This window comes from Leucoraja erinacea, chromosome 37 (assembly GCF_028641065.1).
Source record: "Leucoraja erinacea ecotype New England chromosome 37, Leri_hhj_1, whole genome shotgun sequence".
NCBI lineage: Eukaryota > Metazoa > Chordata > Chondrichthyes > Rajiformes > Rajidae > Leucoraja > Leucoraja erinaceus.
Genome location: NC_073413.1, coordinates 3644994 through 3659166, shown reverse-complemented (window position 1 = coordinate 3659166; position 14173 = coordinate 3644994). Strand labels below are relative to the sequence as shown.

Here is a 14173-nt window from a genome sequence, read left to right as displayed (position 1 = left end):
GCTGCCTGACCCGCTGAGTTACTCCAGCACTGTGAGTCTACCCTCGGTACAAACCAGCATCTGCAGTTCTTTGTTGCCACGTCTTGTGGCCGGTGGATTGAATATATCATCCTTCTTTCCTTTCCTTTCCAGATTCTGCGGAGAAAGAGAGTCGATCTGCATCTCGAGGTACGGATATTTATATTTCAATGTCTCCCTGTAACATTTACTGGTGAACAATCCATCCACCCATGGGTGAGGTTTAGAGGGATAGGGGCCAAACGCGGGCAGGTGGGACTAGTGTGGGCAGCATGCACACCCTGGGCCGAAGGGCCTGTTTCCGTGCAGTGTGACTATTTACAATATTCACAATATACATCAATGATTTTAGATGAAGGGATTCAAAGTAACATTAGCAAATTTGCAGATGACACAAAGCTGAGTGGCAGTGGGAACTGTGAGGAGGATGCTATGAGAATGCAGGGTGACTTGGACAGGTTGGGGGAGTGGGCAGATGCATGGCAGATGCAGTTTAATGTGGATAAATGGGAGGTTATCCACTTTGGAATCAAAAACAGGAAGGTAGATTACTATCTAAATGGCGTCAAGTTGGGAAAAGGGGAAGTACAACGGGTCTGGGGATCCTTGTTCATCAGTCAATGAAAGTAAGCATGCAGGTACAGCAGGCAGTGAAGAAAGCGAATGGCATGTTGGCCTTTATAACAAGAGGAGTCGAGTATAGGAGCAAAAAGGTCCTTCTGCAGTTGTATAGGGCTCTAGTAAGACCACACCTGGAGTATTGTGTGCAGTTTTGGTCCCCTATTTTGAGGAAGGACATTCTTGCTATTGAGGGAGTGCAGCGTAGGTTTACAAGGTTAATTCCCGGGATGGCGGGACTGTCTTATGCTGAGATAATGGAGCGGCTGGACTTGTACACTCTGGAGTTTAGAAGGATGAGAAGGAATCTTATTGAAACATATAAGATTGTTCAGAGTTAAGATCTGAAGAACGGTTTTGGCCCGAAACGTTGCCTATTTCCTTCGCTCCATAGATGCTACTGCACCCGCTGAGTTTCTCCAGCATTCTTGTGTACCTAAGATTGTTAAAGGTTTGGTCACGCTAGAGGCGGGAAACATATTCCCGATGTTGGGGAAGTCCAGAACCAGGGGCCACAGTTTAAGAATAAGAGGTAAGCCATTTAGAACGGAGATGAGGAAACACATTTTCTCACAGAGAGTTGTGAGTCTGTGGAATTCTCTGCCTCAGAGGCCGGTTCTCTGGATACTTTCAAGAGAGAGCTAGATAAATAGTGGAGTCAGGGGATATGGGGCGAAGGCAGGAACGGGGTACTGATTGGGGATGATTAGCCATGATCACATTGAATGGCGGTGCTGGCTCGAAGGGCCGAATGGCCTACTCCTGCACCTATTGTCTATTGTCTATTGTCTCTGTGACTCTATGATTGTAATCAAGATTGTGCCACTTGATCGTATTCATGTACAGTCTTTCCACTGACTATTGCACGCAACAAAAAAGCCTTTTGCTGTAATAAACTACACTAGTCTGTCAACATGTGGGCAACACAGTGGTGCAGCTCCATGGACTCATTTTAAATCTGTGAACCTTCCACGCCCGTTTTCCATTTTATAATCAGAGCCCCGTTCCCATTTCAGATTCCAAGGAGAGCGGGGAGACGGAAATCAAAGTAGTGCTGGGATCCAGAGATGATGACGGTGGGTGGACCTGTGTTATCTGGGGATTGTTGGTCGGGCCGCTGTTGAACCGATGTCCTCTGGTCCTCCATGCCCCTACTGTGGGCAAAAAGATTGTGCGTCTACCCGACTGTTGAGTTGAGGAGTAGCTTTGTCACACAGAGGGTGGTGGGTGTGTGAGACGAGGTGCCAGAGGAGGTCATTGAGGCTGGGACGAAAATAACATTGAAATTACACTTGGACTGGTGCGTGGATAGGCCAGGTTTGGAGGGATATGGGCCAAACGCAGGCAGGTGGGACTAGTATAGATGGGGCATATTGGTCGGGATAGGACCCGGGTCTCTGGCGCTGTGAGGCAGCAACTCTACCGCTGCACCACCTTAGTTAGAATCTACCTGGCGTGGTCACCTGTCCTTATCCTGAGTGTGTGGGGGTTCGGACAGAGTTTGGGATCTTGCTGTGCCCTTTCGGTGACTGACCATGTGGTCGGCAAACTGTAACCCTCTTCCTTCTGTTTCAGACTCAGCGGAGAACGAGAGTGGGCCCGATACTAAAGGTAGTTCTCCTGATCTTTTTAACCTTTGGAGATACAGCGCGGAAACAGGCCCTTCGGCCCACCGAGTCCGTGCCGACCAATGATCACCCCGTACACTAGCACTATCCTACACACTAGGGACAATTTAAAAATATACAGAAGCCAATTAACTGACAGCCCTGTACGTCTGTGGAGCGTGGGAGGAAACCGGAGCACCCGGACAAAACACAAGCTGTCGCTGGGAGAACGTGTAAATTCCGTAGAGATCGAACCCGGGTCTCTGGCGCTGTGAGGCAGCAACTCTACCGCTGCACCACCGTGCTGCCCTAGTGTAATCATGTACTCTCTGTCCACTGACTGGATAGCACGCAACAAAAAAGCTTTTCACTGTACCATAGAGAATAGGTGCAGGAGTAGGCCATTCGGCCCTTCAAGCCAGCACCTCAGTACACGTGACAATAAACTGAACCAACCTAAACCCAACCACACTAAACTAGACTAAACTAGACTAGCAAAACTCAACTGGAGTGGTGATTCTGTCAAACTTTGGGCAACACAGTGGTGCAGCTTGTGAACAGACAGCTCCATGGACTCATTTTAAATCTGTGAACCTTCCACGCCCGTTTTCCATTTTATAATCAGAGCCCCGTTCCCATTTCAGATTCCAAGGAGAGCGGGGAGACGGAAATCAAAGTAGTGCTGGGATCCAGAGATGATGACGGTGGGTGGACCTGTGTTATCTGGGGATTGTTGGTCGGGCCGCTGTTGAACCGATGTCCTCTGGTCCTCCATGCCCCTACTCTGGGCAAAAAGATTGTGCGTCTACCCGACTGTTGAGTTGAGGAGTAGCTTTGTCACACAGAGGGTGGTGGGTGTGTGAGACGAGGTGCCAGGGGAGGTCATTGAGGCTGGGACGAAAATAACATTGAAATTACACTTGGACTGGTGCGTGGATAGGGCAGGTTTGGAGGGATATGGGCCAAACGCAGGCAGGTGGGACTAGTGTAGATGGGGCATATTGGTCGGGATAGAACCCGGGTCTCTGGCGCTGTGAGGCAGCAACTCTACCGCTGCACCACCTTAGTTAGAATCTACCTGGCGTGGTCACCTGTCCTTATCCTGAGTGTGTGGGGGTTCGGACGGAGTTTGGGATCTTGCTGTGCCCTTCGGGTAACTGACCATGTGGTCGGCAAACTGAAACCCTCTTCCTTCTGTTTCAGACTCAGCGGAGAACGAGAGTGGGCCCAATACTAAAGGTAGTTCTCCTGATCTTTTTAACCTTTGGAGATACAGCGCGGAAACAGGCCCTTCGGCCCACCGAGTCCGTGCCGACCAATGATCACCCCGTACACTAGTACTATCCTACACATTAGGGACAATTTAAAAATATACAGAAGCCAATTAACTGACAGCCCTGTACGTCTTTGGAGCGTGGGAGGAAACCGGAGCACCCGGAGAAAACACAAGCTGTCGCTGGGAGAACGTGCAAATTCCGTAGAGATAGAACCCGGGTCTCTGGCGCTGTGAGGCAGCAACTCTACTGCTGAGCCACCGTGCTGCCCTAGTGTAATCATGTACTCTCTGTCCACTGACTGGATAGCACGCAACAAAAAAGCTTTTCACTGTACCATAGAGAATAGGTGCAGGAGTAGGCCATTCGGCCCTTCGAGCCAGCACCTCAGTACACGTGACAATAAACTGAACCAACCTAAACCCAACCACACTAAACTAGACTAAACTAGACTAGCAAAACTCAACTGGAGTGGTGATTCTGTCAAACTTTGGGCAACACAGTGGTGCAGCTTGTGAACAGACAGCTCCATGGACTCATTTTAAATCTGTGAACCATATTATCTAAATGGTGGCCGATTGGGAAAGGGGGAGATGCAGCGAGACCTGGGTGTCATGGTACACCAGTCATTGAGGTAGGCATGCAGGTGCAGCAGGCAGTAAAGAAAGCCAATGGTATGTTAGCTTTCATTGCAAAAGGATTTGAGTATAGGAGCAGGGAGGTTCTACTACAGTTGTACAGGGTCTTGGTGAGACCACACCTGGAGTATTGCGTACAGTTTTGGTCTCCAAATCTGAGGAAGGACATTATTGCCATAGAGGGAATGCAGAGACGGTTCACCAGACTGATTCCTGGGAGTCAGGACTGTCTTATGAAGAAAGACTGGATAGACTTGGTTTATACTCTCTAGAATTTAGGAGATTGAGAGGGGATCTTATAGAAACTTACAAAATTCTTAAGGGGTTGGACAGGCTAGATGCAGGAAGATTGTTCCCGATGTTAGGGAAGTCCAGGACAAGGGGTCACAGCTTAAGGATAAGGGGGAAATCCTTTAAAACCGAGATGAGAAGAACTTTTTCACACACAGAGTGGTGAATCTCTGGAACTCTCTGCCACAGAGGGTAGTTGAGGCCAGTTCATTGGCTATATTTAAGAGGGAGTTAGATGTGGCCCTTGTGGCTAAGGGGATCAGGGGGTATGGAGAGAAGGCAGGTACGGGATACTGAGTTGGATGATCAGCCATGATCATATTGAATGGCGGTGCAGGCTCAAAGGGCCGAATGGCCTACTCCTGCACCTAATTTCTATGTTTCTATGTTTCTGTGAACCTGCCCACGCCCGTTTTCCATTTTATAATCAGAGCCCCGTTCCCATTTCAGATTCCAAGGAGAGCGGGGAGACGGAAATCAAAGTAGTGCTGGGATCCAGAGATGATGACGGTGGGTGGACCTGTGTTATCTGGGGATTGTTGGTCGGGCCGCTGTTGAACCGATGTCCTCTGGTCCTCCATGCCCCTACTCTGGGCAAAAAGATTGTGCGTCTAACCGACTGTTGAGTTGAGGAGTAGCTTTGTCACACAGAGAGTGGTGGGTATGTGAGACGAGGTGCCAGAGGTCATTGAGGCTGGGACGAAAATAACATTGAAATTACACTTGGACTGATGCGTGGATAGGGCAGGTTTGGAGGGATATGGGCCAAACGCAGGCAGGTGGGACTAGTGTAGATGGGGCATATTGGTCGGGATAGAACCCGGGTCTCTGGCGCTGTGAGGCAGCAACTCTACCGCTGCACCACCTTAGTTAGAATCTACCTGGCGTGGTCACCTGTCCTTATCCTGAGTGTGTGGGGGTTCGGACGGAGTTTGGGATCTTGCTGTGCCCTTTCGGTGACTGACCATGTGGTCGGCAAACTGAAACCCTCTTCCTTCTGTTTCAGACTCAGCGGAGAACGAGAGTGGGCCCGATACTAAAGGTAGTTCTCCTGATCTTTTTAACCTTTGGAGATACAGCGCGGAAACAGGCCCTTCGGCCCACCGAGTCCGTGCCGACCAACGATCACCCCGTACACTAGTACTATCCTACACACTAGGGACAATTTAAAAATATACAGAAGCCAATTAACTGACAGCCCTGTACGTCTTTGGAGCGTGGGAGGAAACCGGAGCACCCGGAGAAAACACAAGCTGTCACTGGGAGAATGTGCAAATTCCGTAGAGATCGAACCCGGGTCTCTGGCGCTGTGAGGCAGCAACTCTACTGCTGCTCCACCGTGCTGCCCTAGTGTAATCATGTACTCTCTGTCCACTGACTGGATAGCACGCAACAAAAAAGCTTTTCACTGTACCATAGAGAATAGGTGCAGGAGTAGGCCATTCGGCCCTTCGAGCCAGCACCTCAGTACACGTGACAATAAACTGAACCAAACAAAACCCAACCACACTAAACTAGACTAAACTAGACTAGCAAAACTCAACTGGAGTGGTGATTCTGTCAAACTTTGGGCAACACAGTGGTGCAGCTTGTGAACAGACAGCTCCACGGACTCATTTTAAATCTGTGAACCTTCCACGCCCGTTTTCCATTTTATAATCATAGCCCCGTTCCCATTTCAGATTCCAAGGAGAGCGGGGAGATGGAAATCAAAGTAGTGCTGGGATCCAGAGATGATGACGGTGGGTGGACCTGTGTGTCTGGGGATTGTTGGTCGGGAGCTGGGTCTGTGAGGATCAACAAAGTGAAGGGTCTTGACCCGAATTGTAACTGTGCGTTTACCCGATTGTTGTGACTGCTGGGTAACGTTTTCACACAGGCGGTGGTGGGTGTACAGTACACGCTGCTGACGGGGGTAGTTGCTGCGTGGATAGGCCAGGTTTGGTGGGATATGGGCCAAACACAGGCAGGTGGGACTAGTGTAGATGGGGCATATTGGTCGGGATAGAACCCGGGTCTCTGGCGCTGTGAGGCAGCAACTCTACCGCTGCGCCACCTTAGTTAGAATCTACCTGGCGTGGTCACCTGTCCTTATCCTGAGTGTGTGGGGGTTCGGACGGAGTTTGGGATCTTGCTGTGCCCTTTCGGTAACTGACCATGTGGTCGGCAAACTGAAACCCTCTTCCTTCTGTTTCAGACTCAGCGGAGAACGAGAGTGGGCACGATACTAAAGGTAGTTCTCCTGATCTTTTTAACCTTTGGAGATACAGCGCGGAAACAGGCCCTTCGGCCCACCGAGTCCGTGCCGACCAATGATCACCCCGTACACTAGTACTATCCTACACACTAGGGACAATTTAAAAATATACAGAAGCCAATTAACTGACAGCCCTGTACGTCTGTGGAGCGTGGCAGGAAACCGGAGCACCCGGAGAAAACACAAGCTGTCACTTGGAGAACGTGCAAATTCCGTAGAGATCGAACCCGGGTCTCTGGCGCTGTGAGGCAGCAACTCTACTGCTGAGCCACCGTGCTGCCCTAGTGTAATCATGTACTCTCTGTCCACTGACTGGATAGCACGCAACAAAAAAGCTTTTCACTGTACCATAGAGAATAGGTGCAGGAGTAGGCCATTCGGCCCTTCGAGCCAGCACCTCAGTACACGTGACAATAAACTGAACCAAACGAAACCCAACCACACTAAACTAGACTAAACTAGACTAGCAAAACTCAACTGGAGTGGTGATTCTGTCAAACATTGGTCAACACAGTGGTGCAGCTTGTGAACAGACAGCTCCATGGACTCATTTTAAATCTGTGAACCTTCCACGCCCGTTTTCCATTTTATAATCATAGCCCCGTTCCCATTTCAGATTCCAAGGAGAGCGGGGAGACGGAAATCAAAGTAGCGCTGGGATCCAGAGATGATGACGGTGGGTGGACCTGTGTGTCTGGGGATTGTTGGTCGGGAGCTGGGTCTGTGAGGATCAACAAAGTGAAGGGTCTTGACCCGAATTGTAACTGTACGTTTACCCGATTGTTGTGTTGAGGGGTAACGTTTTCACACAGGCGGGTGTACAGTACACGCTGCTGACGGGGGTAGTTGCTGCGTGGATAGGCCAGGTTTGGTGGGATATGGGTCAAATGCAGGCAGGTGGGACTAGTGTAGATGGGGCATATTGGTCGGGATAGAACCCAGGTCTCTGGCGCTGTGAGGCAGCAACTCTACCGCTGCACCACCTTAGTTAAAATCTCCCTGGCGTGGTCACCTGTCCTTATCCTGAGTGTGTGGGGGTTCGGACGGAGTTTGGGATCTTGCTGTGCCCTTCGGGTAACTGACCATGTGGTCGGCAAACTGTAACCCTCTTCCTTCTGTTTCAGACTCAGCGGAGAACGAGAGTGGGCCCGATACTAAAGGTAGTTCTCCAGATCTTTTTAACCTTTAGAGATACAGCGCGGAAAATTATAAAAGGACTGGACAAACACTGGATGCATGAAAAATGTTCCCAATGTTGGGCGAGTCCAGAACCAGGGGGCCACAGCCTTAGAATAAAGGGGAGGCCATTTAAGACGGAGGTGAGATAAAACTTTTTCACCCAGAGAGATGTGAATTTGTGGAATTCCCTGCCACAGAGGGCAGTGGAGGCCAAATCACCGGATGGATTTAAGAGAGAGTTAGATGGAGCTCTAGGGGCTAGTGGAGTCAAGGGATATGGGGAGAAGGCAGGCACGAGTTATTGATTGGGGACGATCAGCCGTGATCACAATGAATGGCGGTGCTGGCTCGAAGGGCCAAATGGTCTCCTCCTGCACCTATTTTTTATGTTTCTATGCTTCTAACAGGCCCTTCGGCCCAGCGAGTCCGTGCCGACCAACGATCACCCCGTACACTAGTACTATCCTACACACTAGGAACAATTTTAAAATATACAGAAGCCAATTAACTTACAGCTTTGGAGTGTGGGAGGAGACCAGAGCACCCGGAGAAAACACAAGCAGTCACTGTGTGAACATGCAAACTCCGTAGAGACAGCACCCGTGGTCAGGATGGAACCCGGGTCTCTGGCGCTGTGAGGCAGCAACTCTACTGCTGCGCCACCGTGTAATTCAACTCTTTTTTAAATTCCAGATTCTGCAGAAAAAGAGAGTCACTCTGCTGCTCGAGGTACCGAGATTTTTGTTTACTGATTTTAAAAATATCCATCCATGTAAAATTAATGAACGGGGCACACGGATTGAAAGCAGTTGGCAGACGAACCATGAGTAGTCCTTAATACCGCAATATGCAGCCAGGGGCCTATAAGGTCACCAGGTCATCAGATCATAGGTCATAAGGAATAGGAGTAGAATTAGGCCATTTGGCCCAGCAAGTCTACTCCGCCATTCAATCACGGCTGATCTATCTCTTCCCTCCCAACCCCATTCTCCTGCCTTCTCCCCATAACCTCTGACACCCGTACTAATCAAGAATTTATCTATCTCTGCCTTAAATATATCCACTGACTTGGCCTCCACAGCCGTCTGTGGCAAAGAATTCCACAGATTCACCACCCTCTGACGAAACAAATTCCTCCTCATCTCCTTCCTAAAAGAACGTAATTTAATTCTGAGGCTGTGGCCTCTAGTTCCAGACACGTCCTCTCCACATCCAGTCCTGGAATGTTCTTAGGGGGTTGGACAGGCTAGATGCAGGAAGATTGTTCCCGACGTTGGGGAAGTCCAGGATACTGAGTTGGATGATCAGCCATGATCATATTGAATGGCGGTGCAGGCTCGAAGGGCCGAATGGCCTACTCCTGCACCTATTTTCTATGTTTCTATGTTCTGGAACAGGCAGACTAGACCAACTGGAGTAACCAAATCATGCCGGGATGAGAGGAAAGCGTTTTTTGACAATCATTCTGCTAGCTGCACAAGAAACTAAAGTTATTTCCCTTCTGTTTCAGACTCCACGGAGAACGAGAGTGGGCCGGATACTAAAGGTAGTTCTGATCTGTGCATCATCGGGATAGAGTGAACTGTATTAAAATTGGAGGGAGAGTTTAGAATCCATTGCAACAACACGGCAAAGAGGATTTATTAATCAAAATTATTTTGTTTAATTTCCAGATTCGGCTGAGAAAGAGTCTCACTCTGCAGAAAGAGGTAGATGTTGTTTTGTTGATTACAATGCTTAAGTGAATGACTCTTTTTAAAAAAAAAACATTGGCGGCATGTTAGTGCAGCGGTAGAGTTGCTGCCTCACAGCGCCAGAGATCTGGGTTCGATCCTAACTACGGGTGCTGTCTGTATGGAGTTTGCACGTTCTCCCCGTGACCTGCGTGGGTTTTCTCCGAGATCTTCGGTTTCCTCCCACACTCCAAAGACGTGCAGGTTTGTAGGTTGATTGGCTTTCTAAAGGTGCAAATTGTCCTTAGTGTGTGTAGGATAGTGTTAGTGTGCGGGGATCGCTGGTCGGCGCGGACTCGGTGAGCAGAAGCGTCTGTTTCTGCGCTGTATCTCTAGACTAAACTAAATATCTCTAAGCTAAAAAAAAACTAAAAAGGCTCGGGCTTCTAATAGCGTCTGGTTTGGGTCTAAGAGTCAACATCTGGTCCCCAGCTGTTGGTGCCTTGGCTACAAAGGCCCAAAAACATCGATAGGAGGAAAGTCGGCCAAACAGGATCTTTCATCCGTAACGAGAGAGCGAAGAGTAGAACAGGGAAGAGGACGACATTGCCTGCTACATTGCAGCTAACCCGACCACCAAATCAGAAGCCTAAGGCCTACACTTGGTTGCAGTCTGTCCAAGTAGCTGGAGAATAGCCAGGCCCAGGAGAGTCATCGTGTCATTCGGCACGGAAACAGGCCCTTCGACCCAACTTGCCCATGCCGACCATCACCCCTCATCTGCACTAGTCCCACCTGCCCGCTTTCAGCCCATTTCACCCTAACTCTAAGAGAGACACAAAATGCTGGAGTAACTCAGCGGCTCAGACAACATCTCTGGAGAGAAGGAATAGGTGACGTTTCAGGTCGAGACCCTTCTGCAGACCTCAACCTATCAGACTGACTTTAAAATGTTGTCATGTACCAGCCTCAACTGCCAGCTCGTTCCGTATACCCACTGTATGTGCCACCCTGTGTGGCACAAGTTGCCCCTCAGGTCCCTGTTAAATCTCCCTCCTAAAGGGCCTGTCCCACTTTCACGACCTCTGCCGAGTTTGCCCTTGACTCATACCCGCTGCATGGTCGTCACGAGGTCGTAGGCAGGTCGTGATGCTGGTCGTAGGTACTCGTGGCATCAAGTAGGCCGGGGTGTTTTTCTAGCCTGATGAAAAATGTCCACGAGTAAAAAAGGTCATGAATTATGTTGTGTAAGTGGGACAGTCCCTTAAGTCCATCCATCTCGCTTCATTCCAGGTCCCTTCCTTGGGAAGCAGAAATCCGACTGCGTCGTGAAGAGGCCCAGACGATCAATTCGGGAATTTTATGAGAGGTGAGAGGACCAGATTCCGCCATTTTGTTTTCATTACCTTCTGGAGAACGGCTCGACTGGGCTTATATTCACTGGAATTTAGAAGCATGAGAGGGGACCTTATCGAAACATATAGAATTCTTAAGGGATTGGACAGGCTAAATGTCCCCTATGTTGGGGGAGTCCAGAACTCGGGGTCACAGTTTAAGAAGAAGGGGTCGGCCATTTAGGACTGAGTTGAGGAAAAACTTTTCACCCAGAGAGTTGTGAATCTGTGGAATTCTCAGCCACAGAAGGCAGTGGAGGCCAATTCATTGGATGTTTTCGAGAGGGAGTTCAATACAGCTATTCGGGCTAACGGAATCAAGGGATATGGGGAGAAATCAAGAATGGGGCACTGGTTTTGAATGATCAGCCATGATCATATTGAATGGCGGTGCTGGCTCGAAGGGCTGAATGGCCTACTCCTGCACCTATTGTCTATGTTTCCAGCAGCTGCCGTTCACTGCCCCAAATAGTGAAAGGCGTGGATAGTGTGTAAATTGTCTCTAGTGTATAGCGCGAGTGTACGGGGTGATCTCTGGTCGGCACGGACTCAGTGGGCACGAAGGGCCTGTTGCCGCGCTGTATCGCTAACGTCGTAGAAATCACCTATTCCGTTTCCCCCAGATATGCTGCCTGGCCCGCTGAGTTACTCCAACATTATGTGCCCATCTGGCCCGAAACGTTGCCTTTTTCCTTCGCTCCATAGATGCTGCTGCACCCGTTGAGTTTCTCCAGCTTTTTGTTTTGTGTACCTTCGATTTTCCAGCATCTGCAGTTCCTTCTTAAACACTAGTGTAGATGGGGCATGTTGGTCGGTGTGGGATGGGGAGTTGGGCCCAACCGAAGGGTTGTTTCCACGCTGTATCTATGACTGTGAAACCTCAGATCAAAGGAGGCAATTCTTAACACGAGTCTATCTTAATTCCAGACACCGCGAGCATTACAAGACACCTTCGGAGCGTCGCAAAGGACTATGCGAGTCCTTCTCCCCATGCCACCACCTGGCCAACACGGTTGGATACCAGAACGCCTATCAACAGTACTTTGGAAACCTTTATCAATAGACTGGAGCCCAAATATCAGTAACGTCGCAGTACTTCATATCACACACAATGCCTAACGTAGTGGATTAGACCGCGTTCATTGAAATGCCACAAATGGTTTCCATCAGAGTATTTGAACCTAGTTCTGCTGGTCACAACGTTGTCCATTAAGGGTCCTTCTCTGAGCCCATTGTCCCATTAATGGATGATCAGCCATGATCATATTGAATGGCGGTGCAGGCTCGAAGGGCCGAATGGCCCACTCCTGCACCTTGTTTCTATGTTCTATGTCTCTATTAACCTGTCCTGGCAATCTTCTCTTCTTTCCTGCCCATATTCCATGTTTCAAATGTTATCTGTAGAAGGGTCTCGGCCAGAAACGTCGCCTATTTCCTTCGCTCCATAGATGCTGCTGCACCCGCTGAGTTTCTCTGGCATTTCTGTCTACTTTCAAATGTTGTCGTTGTCCGTCCTGAAAAGGACGCAGGCTTCCGGCGACACTCAGTGGGAAGCCGTCACTTGTCCCCATAGATGATGGTGGCAGCAAGATCAGCTCCGGGGTACCTCCGGTTACCAGCCCCACGTTGTGGGCGCTTCCGCTGTGGGGCCTCCTGGTAATAATGTGTAGGAAAGAACTGCAGGTCGGCACAAGATGCCGGAGTAACTCAGCGGGTCGGGCAGCATCTCTGGAGAAATGGGATGGGTGATGTTTCGGGTCGACACCCTTCTTCAGACCTGCTGATTTACTCCAGCATTTTGTGACTCCTGTTTAAACCAGCATCTGCACGTCCTTCCTACAGGAAGAACTGCAGATGTCGGCCATTTTGAGTCCTCTTAGTAATAATTTGAACACAAGAGGTGTAAGATAGGTGGGTGCTTCCGAATGAACCAACCCCATCTCCCACACTGTTGTATTCCGGGGCACTAGATCCCCCTGGGACCCTCCCTGAGGAAACCTTCATTTGGAGACAGAGCCCTCTAGTCATGACTGCAGGACACAACACACACACATCAACAAACTGTGTGAGTTTCCAGCCCTAAACAATGAACCGATTTTGCCCAAATCTTTTCCAGATCTCTCCAGAATAAATCCGTTTTTTTTCTCCCTACCCCCCTCCCTCAATAGTCACTCCTTTTTCCATTTAAGCTGCTATTTTTTTCAAATGGATTAAATGTTCCTAAGTGAACATGGGAGTTTTGTAATCTTGGTTGAACTTCACCTGAATGTATCTGCACTTGTTGCCCTTTTAAAGAAAGAGGGAGAGAAAGGGGGCGGGGGAAGATACATGTTACATTGTGTAAAGATTTTTTTTCCAAAAATATTATGTCGCACAGCGGTAGAGTTGCTGCCTTACAGGGTTTACAGCGCCAGAGACCTGGGTTTGAACGTTCTCCCCGTGACCCGCGTGGGTTTTCCCCGGGTGCTCCGGTTTCCTCCCGCACTCCTAATTGGGAACTTCCTAGTGCGTGTGGGATTGTGGGGATCGCTGGTCGGCGCGGACCCTGCGGAGGACCTGTTTCCCTGCTGCATCTCCAAACTAAACTAAACTAGATTATGATTCCTCCTCCCTCCCCATCCCATTCCCAGATAAATCTGGCAGATTTGGAGAGCGGTGTTCCAGATCGGAATCTTAAACACACTGGTCCCGGCCAAGCAAGGCTGGTGAAGTATTTACCCGAGGCTGCAATGGCCTTTGTATTATCGTCCCTGATCTGCCCCCAACTTTCCCTGCCGCAGAGCAGTTGATGTTGGAGGTGGAGGCGTTGTGTGCGGTTGGCCGGGTGTGTTATTGAGGGTAGATATAGAGTCATTGTGTGACTCACTCCTCTCACCCCTGCAAATGCCCGCTGCCAACACTGAATGCCCGGAAAGGAGAGAGTTCCCCTGCCAACTAAAACAGCTTTCAACTTCAACACGTCCACCAGACGGTTTAATGACTGTTTGCTTTTCTCACTCAAACCTTTCTTCGGTTTAAAAATAAAATGATCTGCGGCACAGCCAATGCCAAACTCACAATGGAGCGCGGGGAGGGGGGGTGGATTAAATAAGGCGATGCAATGGGCAAGAGAAGGTCTCCACTTCCCCTCAGTTAACAGTGATCCATTCCACTGAAGATAGACCCACAAAATGCTGGAGTAACTCAGCGGGACAGGCAGCATCTCTGGAGAGGAGGGATGGGTG

The 14173-nt window shown here is 49.5% G+C and overlaps 1 protein-coding gene across 1 annotated transcript in view; it reads left to right on the top strand.

Moving 5' to 3' along the window:
• Window positions 1–13947, top strand: part of LOC129713703 (glutamic acid-rich protein-like) — a 59822-nt gene extending 45875 nt beyond the window's left edge. The window contains exons 43-58 of the mRNA XM_055662954.1: window positions 133–168; window positions 1653–1712; window positions 2212–2247; window positions 2888–2947; window positions 3447–3482; window positions 4897–4956; window positions 5453–5488; window positions 6129–6188; window positions 6644–6679; window positions 7320–7379; window positions 7828–7863; window positions 8576–8611; window positions 9393–9428; window positions 9556–9591; window positions 10849–10924; window positions 11877–13947. Coding sequence (XP_055518929.1) covers window positions 133–168; window positions 1653–1712; window positions 2212–2247; window positions 2888–2947; window positions 3447–3482; window positions 4897–4956; window positions 5453–5488; window positions 6129–6188; window positions 6644–6679; window positions 7320–7379; window positions 7828–7863; window positions 8576–8611; window positions 9393–9428; window positions 9556–9591; window positions 10849–10924; window positions 11877–12012 — 836 coding nt within the window. The 3' untranslated portion in view covers window positions 12013–13947. The remainder of the gene's footprint in view (window positions 1–132; window positions 169–1652; window positions 1713–2211; window positions 2248–2887; window positions 2948–3446; window positions 3483–4896; window positions 4957–5452; window positions 5489–6128; window positions 6189–6643; window positions 6680–7319; window positions 7380–7827; window positions 7864–8575; window positions 8612–9392; window positions 9429–9555; window positions 9592–10848; window positions 10925–11876) is intronic.
• The last annotated feature ends 226 nt before the right edge of the window (window positions 13948–14173 follow it).